The sequence below is a fragment of the Lampris incognitus genome, chromosome 4 (assembly GCF_029633865.1).
Source record: "Lampris incognitus isolate fLamInc1 chromosome 4, fLamInc1.hap2, whole genome shotgun sequence".
NCBI lineage: Eukaryota > Metazoa > Chordata > Actinopteri > Lampriformes > Lampridae > Lampris > Lampris incognitus.
The window spans coordinates 52,692,450-52,713,152 of record NC_079214.1 but is presented as its reverse complement, the minus strand read 5'-3'; the positions used below and the strand labels follow the sequence as shown (position 1 = coordinate 52,713,152).

General features: G+C 45.8%; 1 protein-coding gene across 1 annotated transcript in view; it reads left to right on the top strand.

The window, feature by feature from the left end:
- LOC130112072 (transcription initiation factor TFIID subunit 4-like) overlaps positions 1-20,703 on the top strand; it is a 151,167-nt gene that overhangs the window by 33,323 nt on the left and 97,141 nt on the right. The window contains exons 8-9 of the mRNA XM_056279372.1: positions 3,632-3,710; positions 4,842-4,956. Coding sequence (XP_056135347.1) covers positions 3,632-3,710; positions 4,842-4,956 — 194 coding nt within the window. The remainder of the gene's footprint in view (positions 1-3,631; positions 3,711-4,841; positions 4,957-20,703) is intronic.

Below are 20,703 nucleotides of genomic sequence, written 5' to 3'. Positions count from 1 at the left end.
CCCCTGGCGAAACTCCTCACTGTCAGGTGAAAAGAAGCGGCTGGCGACTCCACATGTATCGGGGGAAGCACATGGTAGTCTGCAGCCCTCCCTGGATTGGCAGAGGGGGTGGAGCAGCGACCAGGATGGCTCGGAAGAGTGGGGTAGTTGGCCGGGTACAATTTGGAAGAAAAAGGAAACAAATCCCAAAAAAAAAAAAATTAGATACTAACTAATTCTGTAGGGAAATTATTTTTTATTCTTTTTCTTTACGGATTTAGTGCCCTGCCAAAAGTGACTTCAGCAGGGTTGATGCTTGCCAAAACTAGTGCTTAATCCCAGGATCCGTAGTGGAAGAGTGCCACCCCCCATCACGATGTCAGCCCGCTGGTCCTTATTTGCCCCATTAAGCGTTTCTTGATATTCCTAATTAATCTGCTGATTCACCATGTAAAGATGGCGACCGATGGCTGCAGCCATTGCCAAGGTCATGACCTGTTTATTTAACTCTAAACATACTGGCGGCAGTGCTGTCCCAGGCAGTAGTGGATCTGGCTGACCCTGTGCTGTGTGACAGCTGAACAGAGGCCAGGCAAGCTGCAGGGGCACATCTCTGTTAACAGGCCTGGCCAACATCGGCTACCTCCAGCCTCGGCCAAGCCTTCCTGACATAGGCCTCCATCACTGTGTTGCTATGGGACCCATGTCAATGTGTGCGTGTGTGTGCGTGTGTGTGTGTGGGTGTGTACACATGAAAACTGAGCGAGGCCACAGAGGATAGATGTCTGATAAGAGGTCAAGTAATGTCTGAGTCCAGCGCCACGCATTCTTGTATCTGGACTGGACGAGGGCAGGAATAAGGTCAAGAAAGAGAAAAGAAGTTTCTCTCTCTTTCTTTTTCACTCTCGTAACCCGTTTGGCCTTTAGCCTGTCTCGCTCCTTTTGTTTCTATCCCCCCGTTCCTCTTTACTCTCCTCGTTCTGCCCCTTCCGTCTCTCTTAATCATTCCCTCTTTCGTACCTTTATCCCTCTGTCTCTCTTCTCTCACACTCTCCTCCCTGCCCCCCCCCCCCCCCATCTGTCTCTCTTTCCTCCTCTCTCCGTCCCCTAGGGATAGACTGACAGACTAGCTATGGTGCTGGCCTGCGTTTCGGTGCCCTCATGTTCTCATGCACTAGCGGTGGTAGACTTGTAGGGTGAAGCAAGGTAACTAGGTCAGCCTTGGGTCAATTCTAAAGCAATGTGGTGGCAGCAGTGTACGTCAAGAACATGCCTCTGGTCTCGCAGCATTGCTCGGCCACGCTCACGCTGTCACACACACAGACTGACTGACTGACTGACTGACTGACCGACTGACTGTATGGTCTGAACAGACTTGAGTGCCAACCCCAACATAAGATATCACACTCAAAACATTTGTAAATGCTAGCCCCTGGTACACCCAAAGCTACTTGCGTGTACTAGGAAGGAATATCAAAACAAAAAAAACTCTTTTCTCAGCTGTCTTTGGAGCAGCATGGACAATTTCTTGAAACAGTTTTGAAAATCTATTCATTAAATGCTATGCCTAAACGGCATCGGTTGTAGAGAAACTCTGAGAAAATTCCCAGACAGTTGAATCAGTTCATCTGGACAGCGTTTATTGGGAGTAATGTTTCATCACTCATCTAAGTGACTTCTTCAGTCTCAGTCTCAACTGACTGCCAGTGTCCCCACCGTTATAAGCAGCACAGTGGTATAACGCCCGAAAACAGTGATGGGTTTCATATGCAAATTGCCGTGACCATTAACTAGGGTTACGATGGCCATGTGTGCTGTTCACAGAGGATTTCGGCATGTTTGCAATCACAGCATTGTAAGATGGTGACAGATGTACTCTTAGGTCACCCCCCCCCCCCATCGGTTCAGGGATGGTCGTTCCCTCTTCACATAGATGGCCTCTTTGACTCCCCATTCAAACCAGTGTTCCTCCCTATCAAGGATGTGCACACCCTCCTTGAAGGAGCGGCCACTGGCCTGTAGATGGGTGTAGACTGTGGAGTCCTGGTCTGACGCGTTAGCTCTTCTGTGTTGTGCCATCCTCTTGGCCAGCATCTGTTTAGTTTCCCCAAGTCATGGCAATCCTCCTGTCACTTAACAGCGTACACTATATTGCTGTTTGTGCCGGGGGGACTCGATCCTTGGAGTGCACCAATTTCTGGTGCAGTGTGTTTTGAGATTTGAAAGCAGCTGAGACGTGGTGTTTGGAAAATACACTTCTCAATTGTTCCAACACCCCCGCCACATAAGGAATCACCACTGGTTTATGCTTAGACAGCTGTTGTCCTTCTCCTCTCTTCAGTTGGCCGGTGCACTGTTTGGGCGTCTTGCTGGCTTTGACGAACCCCCAGTTAGGATAACCACACGTAACCAGGGCCTGTTTAATGTGGGAATTCTCCCCTTCCAAGGGCCGCTGTGTCAGAAATCATTCAAATTTCTGTGATTTCCTTACCTGGGTTATTGAGCATGCATAAAGAGACATCCTGGGAAAAATTCGATTATTCAGCCACACGTGTGTCGGGGTTGTAGTCCCTTAATCATTTTAGATGTTGTGATGCTTTTGATAATTGAACATTTACAGAAAGGTAATGACAGAACCGTATTCCTCAGTTTTACCTTTCATACGTCACATCGGATACTGACCAACATCATTGACACCAGCCAACAAATGAAGCGAATTTTGAAATGCAAAATGTGTCGGAACTATGCACACGTGTCGCCAACTGCCCTGGTTTTGTAACTTTTTGCCTGGGCGTTCTCTCTCTTAAGTGCATCACCAGCTGGCCAGAGGTGCTAGCTATCTCTCTCCCGTGCCGAATTTTTTATTTATTTTTTTCCTTTCTCTTTTCTCGGAGGCCCCTGGAGTGGATATCTGGGAGAAATGGCCTCTGTCCCTTTTTTCAGTCGCTTGAGCAGTAATATAGTATGTGTCAGGGAATGGAAAACAAGGCAACAAAAAATATGCAGCAGGAAGCAAACTGGTGGGAATGGATGGCTGAACTCCGGGCTGGGCCTGTGGCTGCTGCTGAGAAAGGAAGTGTCTCTAATAGCCCAGCCCCACCTCCTCACCCCCCCCCCTTTTCTCCTTCTTATGCTTCTTTATCTCCCAGATGCTACTATTTCACTCTGATGTTCCCTTCCTACTCTGTTTGTCTGGGCCAGTAACACTAGCTCAGGCACTTGACATAACAGGTCTTCCCTCACGTAAATATGTTCTGCGTCAATCCCTCCCTCATTCAATGGCAGCCATTGGAGAAGGCATCCCTGCATGTTTTTATCCTGCACCCGTCCTTCGTAGGGCAGATAATTCACTGTTGCGATTCACACATTGAAACTAAACAAGTACATTGTAACCCAAAGCTCTTGTGCCCCTTAACCAGCTAGATTCAAAACCATTCTTTGAACCTCTGACAACTGCAAAGAGAGCCGGAGTGAATTTTTCCAAATATTTCCGCAATGAGGAAAAGTACAGCAGCAGACATACATTTATTTACTCATTCATCTTGCCTTTCACTTTACCTTGCTCATTTTTTTGTTGTTGTTGCAAATAATAAGTTAAGGTTCTCCCTCTTTCTATCTTTTTATCTGCCTTTCTCTTGTTCTGCCTCCCCAGAGTATCAAGAGAGTAGGCGCTGCTGCCGGCGGCCAGGTACGGATGCCTGCAGTGATTACACAGTCTGTAAGAGCGCAAGGTGAGTCATTAGCAGTCAGGCTTCCTGCCTCAGTCAACCGTGTTGCATGTAATTTTCTGATACACAGTTCTTGTATCTTGTTGCACGGTGCTTGTCAGTAATGGCATCGTTGGTAGCTAATGCTGCTTTCCTTTGCTTAGTCCCGCCTTGGAAAAGAGTCAATTTTTAAACTCAGCTGCCTGGCGCAATTTCTATCAAATTCGCATCTCAGCCAAGACACACCGAGCTGTTTGTTGTCAATGTTTGCATTCGTTGCTGGTGAAGATATAATGTTTTCACGCGGTGAGGACCCTGCTGGTTAAATAAACTCCAGCAGAAAGATTGACATCAGTAGATCTGCACCGTTCGCTCACCAGGATGTGTAAACAGGCAGGAGCTGGGGAGGGAGCATGTGCCTTTTTCTCTGTCCGGTTAGAAAGCGTTCTCAAACATTTACTCTGCTGCTTACTCACACTGATTCACAAACACTCTTCCCACAGAAGCCTGCAAATATCGCCCCCAACAGTAGCTTGGCATACCGCTCCCCTATGAGAGTTGGGAGCTCTCAGGTGGTGTGCATGTGTGCACGTACGTATGTGTGTTTGTGTCCGTTTGGTGTGTGTGTGTGTGTGTGTGTGTGTGTGTGTGTGTGTGTGTGTGTGTGTGTGTGTGTGTGTTTGGAGGTGCATACAAATTTGATCTGCCCCCTTCCCCAAGATTGCCTGAAGTGAAAGATCTGTAGGTTGTTTTATGCCCATAAATTGGAATGCGGGGATAGTTCTAAAAATACTTTTCTGTGCCTCTCGGCTAGGAACATGCCTGTTAAAATCAAGTTTAAATTCACTCTGGCAGTCCTTGTGCCTCTCCGGAAAACGTGTCTTGGAGCAGGACGCGGTTTCGGAGTGTAAGGAGAGCCAGTGAAGCGCAGTGATATTGACAGAATGACGCTCTCCGCACCAACCTGGGGAGAGCGGCCGTACCACTTCACCCCCATTTGCCCCTTCGAGGGGTGACAGAGACGGGTGAAGGTAGTTGTCAGACAGCAGGAGATTTGACGAAGATACAGAGGGACACTTGAGTGATAATATTACTCCTTCCTGTTTTTCTTTTCATTGTTTTATTTTTCCTTTTTCTACTCCCTTTGCTTTGCAGGCATGGTGGGGAAGGGAGCTGCCATCCAGGCGGGCAGGAGTCCCATGGGCCTGGCGGTTCAGATCTCTGGGAATCAGAAAAACAAGCTCAACGACCCTGGAGGCGGTTCTTTCAGGTACTGCTCCGTCTGCTGGGAGACTGACGTGGAACACCCGGTGTTCCATGCGGCTGTCACATGAGGGCAGCATTTCACTAAAATGCCTCAACATGACTACAGGCTACACTCTCAGCTAAGGCCACGAGAGTTCGTACCAGTTGTCCGCCCGCCTGCCTTACTGAATAGCTGGCTGGAGAGAGGGTAGAGGGAGTGAGTGGGGTGATGGTGTGTGTGTGGTGTGTGGTGTGTGTGTGTGTGTGTGCGGGGGGGGGGGTGTCGGTGATTGGTGTTCCTGTTCTCTACACCCACCACACAACAATGCACTGCCAACCAATGGATCACTCTCACATCTCCATCGTGGTCTCTCTCACTCTGTGTGCCCTTGTGTTAGTGTCACAAATTATTGGTGAGATTGCAAATGAGCTAAATCTTCACTTGAAAATGAGATGATTGCGTCCAGATGGTGGGAAACGTCGGATGTGGTACTAAAAATACCTTTTGGTAAAGTCGAACACACAGTGGTTGGCCTGCAGCCCCATTCCTTTGGCCCTATCTCCACCTCATCTGGGCTTTTGTCTCAGAACAGTAGAAGTTCATCGCCTACATATGTGTGTGTGTGTGTGTGTGTGTGTGTGTGTGTTTGTGTGTGTGTGTGTGTGTGTGTGTGTGTGTGTGTGCGTATGCAGAGGATTGGTTGCACGCATGCCTCCACACGTCGCTTTGTTTGTATACACGAGTACTTCTTAACCCTTTGGTATGAATGAATGTAAGAGTGGATGTATATATACATAGTAGTTGTATCCATGCCTGCTTGGATATGAGTGTGTGAGTGGTATTGAGTGTAGCAGTGATTTTGGATGGCCCTCGTTTGACCGGGCCAGGGCAAAAAAAGAGTCTGGGTCACATGGGCCAATGGGTTCATGGTAATGGCCTCCGTCCCCTGAGGGGAAAGGCAGCGCCTGGGGTCCTGATTGATAAACCAATAAATCTTTAGCAGTGTTGGTAATTAAGCTGTCAGGCTGGCTTGTTACTGATGACATTCTTCCCTGCAGTCATCACTGTGGCCATGCACATACAAAACGCACTAGCCCCCATATAAGACCCAGCGCCATGTGGCACTGCTGTCATGGAAGAATCGTGTATTTTATCTTATTTCTATTTTTTTTTTTTGCAGATCAGTTTTAAGTTAACTGAATAAAACAATGCTTTGCACCCCAAAACACAGAAGTATGATTATAATTATAACTGTATGATTTCCACACTACGTGTGTCAACAAGATTATTAAGCCTTCCGGTCGTCGTTCTGGAGAGGAGTTCATGCTTGACTCACCTTTTAGATGTGCATAGGTTTCCGTTTAGCTGTCTTTAATTTGCTTTAGTACTTTTGTAGTCTCTTTCAGTTGATGTAAGGGGTGTCTTGAAAAGGCTATGGAAATAAAAAAGTATAACATAAAAATGAGATCTGTCTATAATAATAATAATGATAATAATAATAATAATAATAATAAATCCAGAGCACATGAAATGAAATGAAATATCGTTTCCCCCAGCCCATAGCAGTGCAACACAAAGACAAAAAAACACATATCCAAAAACTGCAAGAACACATATAATAATAACAACAATGTGCAATCAGTGTTTGGTTATGAATTTAATTTCCTGTTTTTAACTGATCTGATCTCGGCTCGAGACTTTAGTTGGTCGCTGGTGTCTGAACCGACTTGGTTTGGTGGTCTGATGCACTGTGTAGTGTTTGCTGTTGTTTTCCTTACCTGGGGATAAAAGCGTGTTGGAACAGAGCCCGGTGTTGCACAGTGATCCAGAGGCTGCTGTTGTGTCCTCACACCACGGTGATGGTGTGAAGATGGGATGCCACATCCAAACTATAAATTCTGCCCTGTACATCCCTATCGAGGGAAAAAAAACCCAGATTATATTTGCACTATAGATTCTTAAAAGTTCTTGTGTGTTTCCTGCTTTAGTTCCCAGACACTCACTGCATCTCTTTCCAGGTGTTTTGTCATTTGGTGTGAAATAGTCACATCAAATTTATTCCTAAAATGCTTTCAAACAAAGTGCCCCGAGGTGTTTTGTGGAGCGACAAAATGAGATAAATACACACAGAGAGGAAAAAACAAAATAACCCACATTTTAAGACATGAGGCTAAACTGTTAGGTAGATTTTCATAGTTTTCATGATTTGGTTTTCATAATTTTTAATCTAACCTGTGTGTACCAGCCACTCACCCATCAGCCATGCGTGGTGTTGGTTTTGTTTAGCTGTATGCAGAATGATCTCGCTCAACCACAGAAGTCCAGCTGTGCTACAGTCACACACACACACACACACACATACACACACACACACACACACACCACACACACACATACACACATGCTGATGCATGCGAACACATACAGCTGTTGCTGCACTGGGAGTCGAAGAGCCCCGTAGTGGTGTGTATGTGTGTGTATATATGTATATGTTTGCATGTATGCGAGGACCTGTCTTTCTCTATGTGCGCCTGTGTGACTGTATGTGTGTCTGTGTGCGCGCACCTCTTGTTAATCTGTTTCTGTGTAAACCTGCATCTGTGTATATATATGTGTGTATGTGTGTGTGTGTGTGTGTGTGTGTGTGTGTGTGTGCATTATTTGTGTGCTTAGTTTACAGTCCAGAGTAGAAGCAGCTGTCCCAGTGTCCCCCTTCCTCCTCTGTTTGACTGTAAACAGCCAACATCCGCTGTAATCACAGTCCAGCCAGCCCAGGTCCTCAGCTCTCTCCCAACCTCCAAGCTGAGTTAGAGTCCTTCAAATCCTGTCCTCTCCTTCCAAACCCCGTCTACTCCGGCAGCCCAGTGCAGATGTACATGCATACACACAGACACGCATACAAGGTGGGGCACATGTTTTTGTCTGGTTGGATTTGAAAATTCAATATCCATTTTCATTGCGGTGCAGTTTTTGTTTCTCTTTTATTTGTGTGTACATCCAGTGGTGGTCTTAAAATGCCCCGGCCATACTCAGAATCCCAAACAGTTTTGGTTACAATAGAAAGCAAAGATAAAAACGGGCTTCACTCCCTATCTTTTTACGAACTCTCCAAGAGTGCTGGGCCAAAATTGTGATTTAGTAAAGCAGGAAAAGGCCACACTTGGCGTAATCTGATTTTATTTTTCAGAACGTCTCAGCACAGGCACGTTTTGATGTGGTGACCAGTCTTAATACAAGCAATCAACAGTGTTGGATTATTGTTTACAGAAGTTTCAAGTGCCACCCACTGAATTTCTGTTGTCACTAACTAATGATCCATCCATCCAGCCATTATCCAAACCGCTTACCCTGCTCTCAGGGTCGCGGGGATGCTGGAGCCTATCCCAGCAGTCACTGGACAGGCCGCCAGGCCATCCTGACAAACATTATTTTGGGTTTCAGAACAAATTTTATTTGCAAATTCAGGCACCCATGGCACCAAATTACGACAACCTTTTTATGAGAAATTTCGAATAGGATAGCATTTATTCAGACAATCCATTCCACCAACATCTTAAAGTTTGGTACAGGCACATTGCTGATATTGTCTATATATGGAGTGGCATGGAAGAAGAGCGAGATACCTTCAATGATTACTTTAACACCAGCTCGTCCTCCATCAAAACTATGTTAAACCTGCAGTTGAGAACTTTTATGCCCCTCCGCCCAGCATTTCCAAGTGATCTTATTGTTTGTGTCGCTGTTGCAAAGATAGCTGGATCGCTTTCTATTTATTAGCACCCTGACTACTGATCCCAATTTGAATGAGAAACCCCGATCTCAGTGCTATGCTAAAGGCAGAGTAAAACATATGGTAGTATTAATAAGTAGACAGGTTGTGTTACTGATCCAGTTGAGAGAATGCCAATTGATTGTTGGTTTGGAACCCTCTCAAGTCCCAGTGCTCCCTCCATTGAGTGAATACCTGTCCGAGGTTCATTCTTGTTTTACTACTGTTTTTATCACTCTCCCCCTTCGCCTCATCCATCAACGGGCTTCTTTTTCTCTAGCTGAGTAGAGTTTTCCCTGTCACTTCAGTTGTTCCGGCATCCGCCATTTCCACTACTAGGGATAGCTACAGGGGAAAACAAAAGCACTATCCTCTTCCTATTTTGGTTGCACACTGGCTGACACACTTCCTTTGTGCTGTAAATCAAGCCTTAATTTTCCCGCAAGATTGTACCTGGTGGCAGACAGAATTGCATAGTGAAAGTGAGGCTTTTAGTTGCTTTCAGTGGTAACAACATAGACGTTATTGTGCATGTGCGTTACTATGGCCCAAACTTAACTTCCGGCAGACTTCCACAAACAATCAATAACAACAGAGTCCCTCTAGACTATTTCTGATAAGCAAAATAAATAATGAGTAAATTATGTTGTTTTTTTTTTCAAAGGGATGGCGGAAATAGCATCGGAGTCGGAGAGCGAAATTTGAAATGAAACTGACGACACGAGAGGGTTTGAAAGTAAGAAAAGGAAAAAAGAATGCATCAAATTGCTCAAGCGATTCTAGTCAGTCATTGAGAACAGAGGAGACGTATCTCGTTCGGATGAAAGCCGTGACAAGAGAAGACGGGATTTTCAAGGACTCACATGATGTCGGAAGGTTTGTAGGGGAAAAACTTGGGAGATGTACGATCGATCAGGATAACTACATGTGGGATGTTTTAGCCTCTACTACTACTACTACTTTCGGCCGCTCCCATTAGGGGTTGCCACAGCAGACCATCCATTTCCATCTCTTACTGTCCTCTGCATCTTCCTCTGTCACACCAGCCACCTGCATGTCGTCCCTCACCACATCCATAAACCTCCTCTTTAGTCTTCCTTTTTTCCTCTTGCCAGGCAGCTCCATATTCAGCAAAATAGTCCAAATCATCTCAATCTTGCCTCTCTTGCTTCGTCTCCAAACCGTCCAGCCTGAGCTGTCCCTCTAATATACTCATTCCTAATCCTGTCCTTCTTCATTACTCCCAACGAAAATCTTAGCATCTTCAACTCTGCCACCTCCAGCTCCGCCTCCTGTCTTTTGGTCTGTTCCACTGTCTCCAAACCATATAACATAGCTGGTCTCACTCCCATCTTGTAAACCTTCCCTTTAACTCTTGCTGGTACCCTTCTGTCACAAATCACTCCTGACACTCTTCTCCATCTACTCCACCCTGCCTGCACTCTCTTCTTCACCTCTCTTCTGCACTCCCCCTTACTTTGAAAAGTTGACCCCAATGATTCCGATTCTGATTTAAACTCATCCACCTTCATCACCTCTACTCCTTGCATCCTCACCATTCCGCTGTCCTCCCTCTCGTTCACGCGTATGTATTCTGTCTTGCTCCTGCTGGCTTTCATTCCTCTTCTCTCCAGTGCATACCTCCACCTCTCCAGGCTCTCCTCAACCTGCTCCCTTCTCTTGCTACAGATCACAATGTCATCAGTGAACATCATGGTCCACAGAGACTCCTACCTGAACTCATCCATCAATCTGTCTATGACCATTGCAAAAAAGAAAGGGCTCAGAGCCAATCCTTGATGTAATCCCACCTCCACCTTGAACCCATCCATCATTCCTACCGCACACCTCACCACTGTCACACTGCCCTCGTACATATCCTGCACCACTCTTACATCTCTGCCACTCCCGACTTCCACATACAATACCACACCTCCTCTCTTAGGACCCTGTCATATGGTTTCTCTAAATCCACAGACACAATGTAACTTCTTCTGACCTTTTCTATACTTTTCCATCCACATTCTCAAAGCAAATATCATATCTCTAATGGTCTTTCATGGCATGAAACCATACTGCTGCTCGCTAATCATCACCTCTCCTCTTAACCTAGCTTCCACTACTCTTTCCCATGCCTTCATGCTGTGGCTGATCAACTTTATACCTCTGTAATTACTACAGCTCTGCACATCACCCTTAGTCTTGAAAATCATTACCAGTATGCTTCTTCTCCACTCCTCAGGCTTCCTCTTCCTTTCCAAGATTGTGTTAAGCAATCTAGTTAAAAACTCCACTACCATCTCTCTAAACACCTCCATGCCTCCACAGGTATGTTATCTGGACCAACTGCCTTTCCACCCTTCATCCTCTTTATAGCTGCCCTCACTTCCTCCTTGCTAATCCACCGCATTTCCTGATTCACCATCCCTATATCATCCAACTTTCTCTCTCTCATTTTCTTCATTTATCAGCCCCTCAAAGTACTCCTTCCACCCTCTCAACATGCTCTCCTCACTTGTCAGCACAGTTCCATCTCTGTCCTTTATTGCCCTAACCTACTGCACATAACTTCCCTACTCAGTCGCTCTGTCTAGCCAATCGGTACAAGTCCTTTTCTAGTTTCCTTAGTGTCCAACCTCTCATCACCAATTGCAGTGTCACGGTGTAAGAAGTCTAATCCATCATTTTTCAAATCCTCCCTGGTGGGCTTGATGTGGTTGTCAACTGAGTTAATGTGGTCAGTGAAATGTGGTACGTCCTGAGATTTAATTTGAACCCTAACGAGAGAACGATCATCTCTGGTTCAAGGAGGGGGCCTGAGAGTACATCTGTCGCCATCTTACAATGCTGTGATTGCAACTATTTCTCAATCTTCAGTGAGTAGTACACATGGCCTAGTTAATGGTCACGGCAATTTGCATATAATAATAATAATAAATCAAACTTATATAGCGCTTTTCTAACACTCAAAGTCGCTTTAAAATAAATGGCAGTGAAATAAGACAACAGATAAACATAAGACAGACATACAGGGGTGGATGGGAAGGGAGGGGGTTACGAGAGGGAGAAGGAGCAGCCACACACAATGCCAGCAGTACCCCCCGACTTAAACAGATACAAAAGGGCAAGAAAAACAAAAAACAACAGCACTGTAGAGGTTGATTTTCTGTAGAGGTTTACTCCCATAGCCTATTCCTCTCCCGATGTATCCACTAGGCAGTGGCACTATTTAACCCATAGCTGGGGAGTGGTTCGTGTGCATCAGGGAATATCCACACACTGGTGGGCCTGGGTACCGCACGTCTAGGGGCCAGACCTCCTCCAAGTCCCTTGTAGTTCAGCCAGGGTCCAAGGTGTACCCAGTTACCATGTGTCACCACGAGGAGGCACTACATAGGGCTTGCTGTTGGAGAGGCTATGTACTGGCAGGGAGAGACTTACGTGCTCGACTCTCCTGTTCGCATTTCTGCTAGCCAGCGGTGAAGGTTGCAAGTGAGACGTGACACGCACAGAACACTACACCAACACACTAGATACTTCACAACAATCTGATTTCTTACAGAAGAACGTCAGACACACATATGAAACTGATCGTTGTTTCAGATGTTATTTAGTTGTGCTGTTTATAACAGTGGAGATACCTGCAGTCAGTTGAGACTGAAAAAGTCACTTAGATGAATGCTGAAACGTTTCTCCCAATAAACATGGTGTCCAGATGAACTGATTCAACTTTCTGTGATGTCCTTACCTGGATTATTGAGCATGCATCAAGACATCTACATTTGTAGTGTATCTGTCTTCTCCTGGATCACCACCTTGCCGTGGTGGAGAAACTTGCATGTACTTATGATCCCAAGAGCTATGCCATCTGGAGCTTAGCTCCTAGTAAGGTCACCCAAGACAGATAGGTCAAAGGGGAGGTTCCAGACAAAGAACAGTCCAATAAAGACCTCAATGGCAGAAATGGCGGAAGATGTCTCCAGGTCACAATGGCAGTGAAGGTGGATGAATGCTGCAACAGAGGGTGGTTCCCAATCATCTTGGTTCTCCATGGCATTGGACTCTGGCCACCCCCTACCAATGACCTGTGATGACTGTAGGTGCATCAGCCTCTGCACATAAAAAGCTGTCACACGCAGGCATCCTTTAAAACAACCTAGAGGCACCCTCGTTCTCACTGACTCATTGACTACATTGTCGTATGTCAAAGAGACCGAAGAGAGGTACTTAACACCAGAGTGATCATCAGTGCCGATGACTGTTTGACTGACCACCGCCTTATCCACTCCACCTTGTCCATCCATCTTCACCGGAAAAGAAGGGTGCAGAAATAGCAGAGCCGCCCAAAGCTCAACCTCAAACAACTGACTGATACCTCCTCTTGTCAACAGTTCCAGGTCATGCTCAGTACACCAGTACCCTAGCAGTATCCAGATGATATTGAAAGGCACCGGAATATGCTCAGGACTGCAATCACTGGCACCTGTAAAAACACTCTTGGACATAAGAAGCAGAACCACCAAGATTGGTTTGATGAGAAATGCCTGTAAATCTAATAGTTAATCAACATCAAGAGGCATGCCTTTACCATCTGGCAGAATGACATCAACTGCCTAAATAAATGAACTGCTCGTGCAAGAGCAAACTCAGCCATCCAAAGTCGGGTAAGGGAATTGAACAACCGGTGGTGGGCAAAGAAGACCCTTGAGATCCAAGACCTTGCAGACTCTGGGGATACCAGAGGCTTCTTCGACGCTACTAAAGCAATATATGGACCCAGCCACTGCTGTCTACCCGCCCGCCCCTTCACTCCAAAGATGGGCACACACCGCTAACAGACGAGTCAATCAAAGAGAAATGGAAAGAGCACTACCAGGACCTTGTAAATCAGGACTCTAGCCCTAAGATGGAGTCTCTCCGAAAACTCCTTCAACAATCCAAAGAGGAGGACATGACAGCACCACCTAGTCTAAGAGAACGATGCCACCAGGAAGATGAAAATCAACAAGGCTGCTGGTCCTGATGGAATACCGGTAGAAGTACTGAGGGCAGTTGGACCTTCACTCCTCAGAGATATCTATGCTCTGCTACTTAAAAAATGGGAAAAATAGGAAATCCCTGCACAACTTAGGGACACACTCATTGTCTCTATCTTTAAGAAAGGAGATGAAGCTGAGTGCAGAAACTACCATGGCATTCCCCTGCTTTCTACCACAGTGAAAGCTCTGGCTAGGGTCTTAACCTCCCAATATCAGAGGAAATTTTTTTTTTTTGGGGGGGGGGGTTGGCATATTCCACCTTTATTGGATAGCAATTGTCGAGAGAGAGACAGGGAAGGCAGGGGAGAGAGAGGGGATGACATGCAGCAAAGGGCCCAGGCCGGATTCAAACCTAGGCTGCTGCAGTAAGGACTCAGCCTTATGTGGTATGTTCTCTACCAGGTGAGCCAGCGGGGTGCCCATATTAGGGGATATTCTGCCAAAATCTCAGAGTAGTTTTCATCCTAACAAAGGCACCATGGACATGATTTTTACCACTCGCCAATTCCAAGAAAAAGCACAGGAACACAATCAACTATTGTACATGGCCTTTCTAGACTTGAACAAAGCTTTTGGTTCCATAAACAACCAGGCCTTCTTTTTAGTTCTGTCAAAAATAGGCTACCCTGACAAATATATCAGAGTACTACTGCATGACAATATGTCAGCTACAGTACTCAGTAGTTATGGAGAGGAGACAGAGTCCTTCAAGGTCCATACAAGAGTTAAACAAGGCTGTGTCATTGCCCCAACCATGCTCTCTGTCTTCATTACCACCATCCTACACCTCACGGGTCCCAGTCTGCCTCAGGGAGTCGAAATCATGTACAGAACTGATGGGAATCTTCTAAGATTAACAGATTCAGGGCTGAAAGTAAAACCACCGCCACATCCATCATTAAGCTACAGTACACCGATGACAATGCCTTAGTGCTGTCCCTCATAGAAGAGGAACGACAGAGCATACTGGACACCTTTGCAAAGGCATACAAGCAGCTTGCCTGGCCATTAACATACTACCAACCCCCACCCAACAGAAATATGCCTGCTCTGCCCCCCTCTGTCTCTGTAGACAACACCAGATTCGAAAACATGGAACAGTTCCCGTATCTTGTCAGCCTTCTCTCCTTCAAAGCCAACATTGACATCGAAATACACCATCATCTCAGTTGTGCCAGCCGGGCCTTTTCAAGATCGAGTAAAAGGGTTTTTGAAAACCGCGACCTTCAGGTCAGAACAAAAATTCTTGTGTACAAAGCAGTAGTGCTGCCCACCCTATAGATAAGAAATGGATAAGAAACATGGACCACATATAGCAGGCACCTAAAGGCACTCGAGGCACACCAACAGCGATGCCTCAGGAAGATCCTTAAGATCAGCCGGGAGGATACGCACATCAACGTCAGCCTCCTCCAGGAGGCCAACATGCCTATTATAATGGCCACCATTGCACTACATCAGCTGAGATGGACTGGCCATGTCCGCCGCATGTCTGACTCTCACCTCCTTTACTCAGCTTGTGACATGATGTTGTGCCCCAGGAGGACCAAAGAAGTGATATAAAGACAACATCAAAAGGTTTGGCATTGATCTTAACACCTGGGAACAAGCACCAAAAAACAGGAAGGGCTGAAGACTGGCTGTCCGTGAGGGTGCTGCACACTACGACCATGACATCCACTGTGCTGCTGAAAACAAGCGCAGACTCAGAAAGGAGTGAATTACCAGAAAGGCCCAAACAACATCCTCAACCACTTCTTCACACCCTTGCCCACATTGCCCCAAATATGTGGCTCCAGGATCGGCCTCTACACCCACCTGAAGACCCCTAGGACCCAGAAGGAGGACAGTCATACTCATTCCTTGACCGCCAATGGTGATGAGTATATCTGTTGATGTGTCCTTGTTGATTATATTACATAGGGAAAACAAAACAACAAATTAAAACTAGAATTTGCAAACATGAATATGCCATTCAGAGAAAAGCTGAAAGGTGATCAGTGCCAGACATGTCAATGCTGCAGGCCATGACACCAACTCATTGAGGTTCATGGGGCTGGAGATTGCTAATTAGTCTCCCGGAGGCGGAGATGGTGAGAACTGCCTTTAGAAGAGGGAGGCCTGGTATATCTGCCCTCTAAATATGGTCACACCTAATGGTATGAATGAGGACCTGTCCCTTATCTGTTTTTTTAAGGAACCTAGCCTATTGCTTATTATATGATGATGTTTGATATTTTAGCAAGCTGTATTGTCAATTATATGTGAGCACGATTGGTTAATTATGAGGGTGTTCCGATGGATGGAGATATTTATTGCCTTGAATGACACTTGTTCTGTGAATTACCATTGTTTGACCATGAGGATGTGTCTGTGGTTGTGGGTATTTAAGCTTTGAATGAACACTTTGTAAATAGTACACTGAAGAAGGCACTATGCCGAAATGCACCTGTGCTGAGACATTCGGAAAAATAAAATCAGCTTTTGCAAAGTTTTGCCTTTTCCCTGCTTTACAATAAAAAGCAATCTGAAGAAAAATGGTGGGTCACTTTCCTCAGCAACATATGATTTACAGGAGAATAATGTAGGGCTGGTATACCTTATCACATAATTCTATGGTAGAGTGCTATGCTGCCAACTTCAAGTTACCTTCAAGAAAACATGCAGGGTGCAGGACTGTGGGCGTTCCAAAAAAGTTACTTTACAAACCTTAGACAAGACTTGCCCTTAAGACCTCAATTCTGTCATATTGGTAATGGTAGCCACGCATCTGTGAGCATTTGCACACATGCTACGGTTATTTCATTAATGCTCATGGATAACTACAGACCCCCTCCTACACATGAGTGTGGCGAGGGGCATTTGAAAACAGGTGCATGTTAACAGTTTGGCAGTCATGATGTCAGGGCAAAGTCCCCCACACCTCATCCCGTTATTTGCTAATGCTCTCAGTCAGTTGGGTTTTGAATGCACATATTTTCAGTTGCCCACAGTGAACCCCTTGCTGCCTGTTGAGGGAGGGCTTTCTGGTGCTTGTGGTCTCTCAGCATGGCCGTGGTGTGACTACATAGCCTGGGTGTTAGTCATAGGAATAAACCAGGGACTCCTGCCTGGGCACAGGGCCTTCTCTCCACAGGGGGCGGGGATGGGAGGGGGTATGCTGGATTGTATGGGTGGATCTGGACCTCAGTCTTGCCCTGATCTCCCCCTATCTATCTATCTATCTATCTATCTATCTATCTATCTATCTATCTATCTATCTATCTATCTATCTATCTATCTATCTATCTATACACACACACACACACACACACACACACACACACACAGACACACAGACACACACACACACACACACACAGCCTCTTAAATGGCAGAGCAATCCACTCACCACCCGTGGCGTGCCCTAGCTGGTTCGTGAACTTGATATGGAAACGACATGCATATGTATTCATGTGGCTGCAGGCACCATGTCCCCAAGCCAACCCAAACCAATCATCGAGAGGCTTCTCTTCCACCAGCATGGAAGCTAATTACATCTCAGCTTTATTAGTGCAGAGGTATAGTCTGAAATATTTGCATTTCATATCTCATTCCCTCCTTTTAATGTCAGACCTGTCATTGGCATATTCATTTGATTTGAGCTCTGGCAATACCAAACAGCTCGAGAAATCCTGACATCCAGAAGGAAGAAAAATGTAATTATTACCCATTTCATAACCCATATTATATATTCTTGGACACTAGCAAGTGTTTTGCATGCTTGTACAGTACTAGCTTTTGTAGAAGCCCCCCTTTAAGCAGTTTCGCTCTTTCAGTTATGCACTGTACTACTTAAATGTTATACCTAGTAAGCAGTTTTATAACACAAAACCATAGTGACTCTAAACTATCTTGCCAACAGACTGCTCCTTGTAAGCTCTTACACTCCAAAACATTTCCACTTGGGGTTGGAGCACATAATGGTGCAGCAGTAATTTACCATCAAGTAATGTAAAGCTGGGCTTCTATAACGGCTACATCCGTCTTGAAATTACAATAAAAAGTACTCTACCCCCATTGATTATTTCTTGTTTTGCTGTGTTGCAAAGACAAATTAAAATCAATTTAAATGGCTTTTTTTTTCTACTGCAGAAGTCATTCTTTCTTTTTTTGGGATGTTTTTTCCCCCCTTTTTCTCTCCAATTGTATCTGGCCAATTACCCCACTCTTCCAAGCCATCCTGGTCACTGTTCCAACCCCTCAGCTGATCAGGGGAGTGCTGCCCCCTACCACGCTATTCCCCCCCCAGAACAGGCGCCTCAACCAACCAGAGGAGGCGCTAGTGCAGCAACCAGGACACATACCCACATCCGGCTTCCCATCCGCAGACGCGGCCAATCGTGTCTGTAGGGACGCCAAACCAAGCCGGAGGTAATACTGGGATTTGAACCGGCGATCCCCATGTTGGAAGGCAACGGAATAGACCGCCACACCACCTGGATGCCCCAGAAGTCTTTTTTTTCTAATGTCAAAATTGAATAGTCTAGATAAAGTTTGAATTGAAATGGTATTTGTATTAATTTTCTTGACTTCTATGATGACTCTTGTAGCTGCGTTGGTGTTCAACCACACTAAAGAGATCCACTGGGGATGGACCAGAGTTTGCGGTGCTGTTGTGCCTGCAATTTCAACTGAATTTGAGTTATTGATGTGGTATCAGTTGGAAAAGGTCCTCTACAAGCTTGGTCTGCCATATCTACTCGTAAACCACAACAACTTCATCCTCAAACTCGCCGCTACCTGCATTTTTCTTCCACATTTGGCTGCTGTGGTAAAGATGCAAAATGTATGGCGCTCTGTCATTTTTCTCAGTAAAGCCTTAACTAACATTAACCATTAAAATGAACAACCACAAACGTGTTCATGATTGGGATATCTTTATGCATGCTCAATAATCCAGGTAAGGAAATCACAGAAAGTTGAATCAGTTCATCTGGACACGAAGTTTAGTGGGAGTAAGGTTTCATCACTCATCTAAGTGACCTCATCAGTCTCAACTGACTGCAGGTATCCCCACCCTTAAGGGTGAGAGTTGTTGGGGTGTCCAGATAGCGTAGCAGTCTATTCCGTTGCCTACCAACATGCCGGCTCGAATCCCTGTGTCACCTCCGGATTGGTCAGGTGTCCCTACAGACATAATTGGCCGTATCTGCAGGTGGAAAGCCTGATGTGGGTATGTGTCCTGGTCACTGCACTAGCGCCTCCTCTGGTCAGTGGGGGTCCTGTTCGGGGGGGGGACTGGGGGGAATAGCGTGATCCTCCCACGCACTATGTCCCCCTGGCGAAATGCCTCACTGTCAGGTGAAAAGAAGCAGCTTGCTACTCCATATGTATCAGAGGAGACGTGGTAATCTGCAGCCCTCCCCGGATTGACAGAGGGGGTGGAGCAGCAACCGGGACAGCTTGGAAGAGTGGGGTAATTGGCCAGATACAATTGGGGAGAAAAAAGGAGAAACCCCCTCCCCCCCAAAAAAAGAGAATTGTATTTGTATGAAATCATACTGCATTACATTACTGCTGAAAACGAACTCAACGTTGCACTCTCTTGTCATACCAAAATCGGCATTCTCTACAATAAATGTCAGTGAAAAATTAAATATGAGGTCCTACATTTCTTTCTGTGTTCTGCTAGCTTCAGTATTTCAGTTTAGATATGTTGGTGAGGACCTCTCATGCAAACACTTGGGAAAGCAAATCCATCGATGAATGACCCAATGGAGCTCTCTTTTCAACCAGTTTTTATGAAGGAAAGAAACTTTGCTAAAAATCTGTAAATCATCATCAAATCTTTATCTGATGCAGTCATCTGAGGAATGATCGTTCCTCATTAACAAGATGGTTCACATATGTTGCGCTCTATGGATAAATCAAACCATGCGCCGATATCTCCATTAACTAGCATGGTAGCAATCTCAAACACATTGTAAAGGCTGTTTCCCATTGAGTAGAAGCCCAGTGATGTGGCAGTCTTGATGATAGACTTGAAGTGATTGCTTACTTAACTCCTAAATAGTCAAGAGTTTTCACCCCTAAAGCTAAGTTCTGAGCAGATCTCTTGTGCACCCAAGTGGACAAAGCCCGTGGCATGTTTTTGTTTGGCATAGGTCAAGTTATCCATGAGGACATGATGATGAAAGGTGTACAGCCCGAGGTGGAGGGGAAGGTATGATTGCATGTATCCATGGTTGTGCAGTTGGGTAGATTTTTTTTTCTTTGAAGGCATAATTAGACTCAGTGTTGGAGGAGATGAGTTCGTGGTGTATGTGGTTCAGGGAGCTGCTCTAATCGCCTTTGTCAACCTCCCACTGTGGTGTCAAAATTCATATAGGCTCACAGCAGCTTCCACCAAGGAGCAGGAAGGCCTCAGTGGGGTGGTGTAGGCTGACATTGTGTGCCCACACACAGGCGCCTGGGAGAACGTTTGGGCCAGAGCAAAGCACCGCATGCACACATGCACACATGCACGCACACACACACACACACACACACACACACACACACACACACACACAGAGGCTGGCATACGTAGGCTCTGTCAGCACTAAAAACAGTGGAATGTATGTAAATGACTGTGGAGGCAAGACAGTAAATTCAGTGGTTCTCTGCTCTCTCTTCCATTGCCAGACAGAGGTTTCACTGCATAGTCTGGACCAGCCTTATGTGCATAGCATGTTAGTGCTCAGCTGCGCTAGACTCTCTGACTCTCTCTCTCTGACTCTTTCTCTCTCTCTCTCTCTCTCTCTCTCTCTCTCTCTCTCTCTCTCTCTCTCTCTCTCTCTCTCTCTCTCTCATATCATCAGCCGCTTCTCCGGGGTTGGGTCGCGGTGGCAGCAAGCTAAGTAGGGCACTCCAGATGTCCCTCTCCCCAGCAACGCCCTCCAGCTCCTCCTGGGGGTTCCCAAGGCATTCTCAGGCCAGAAT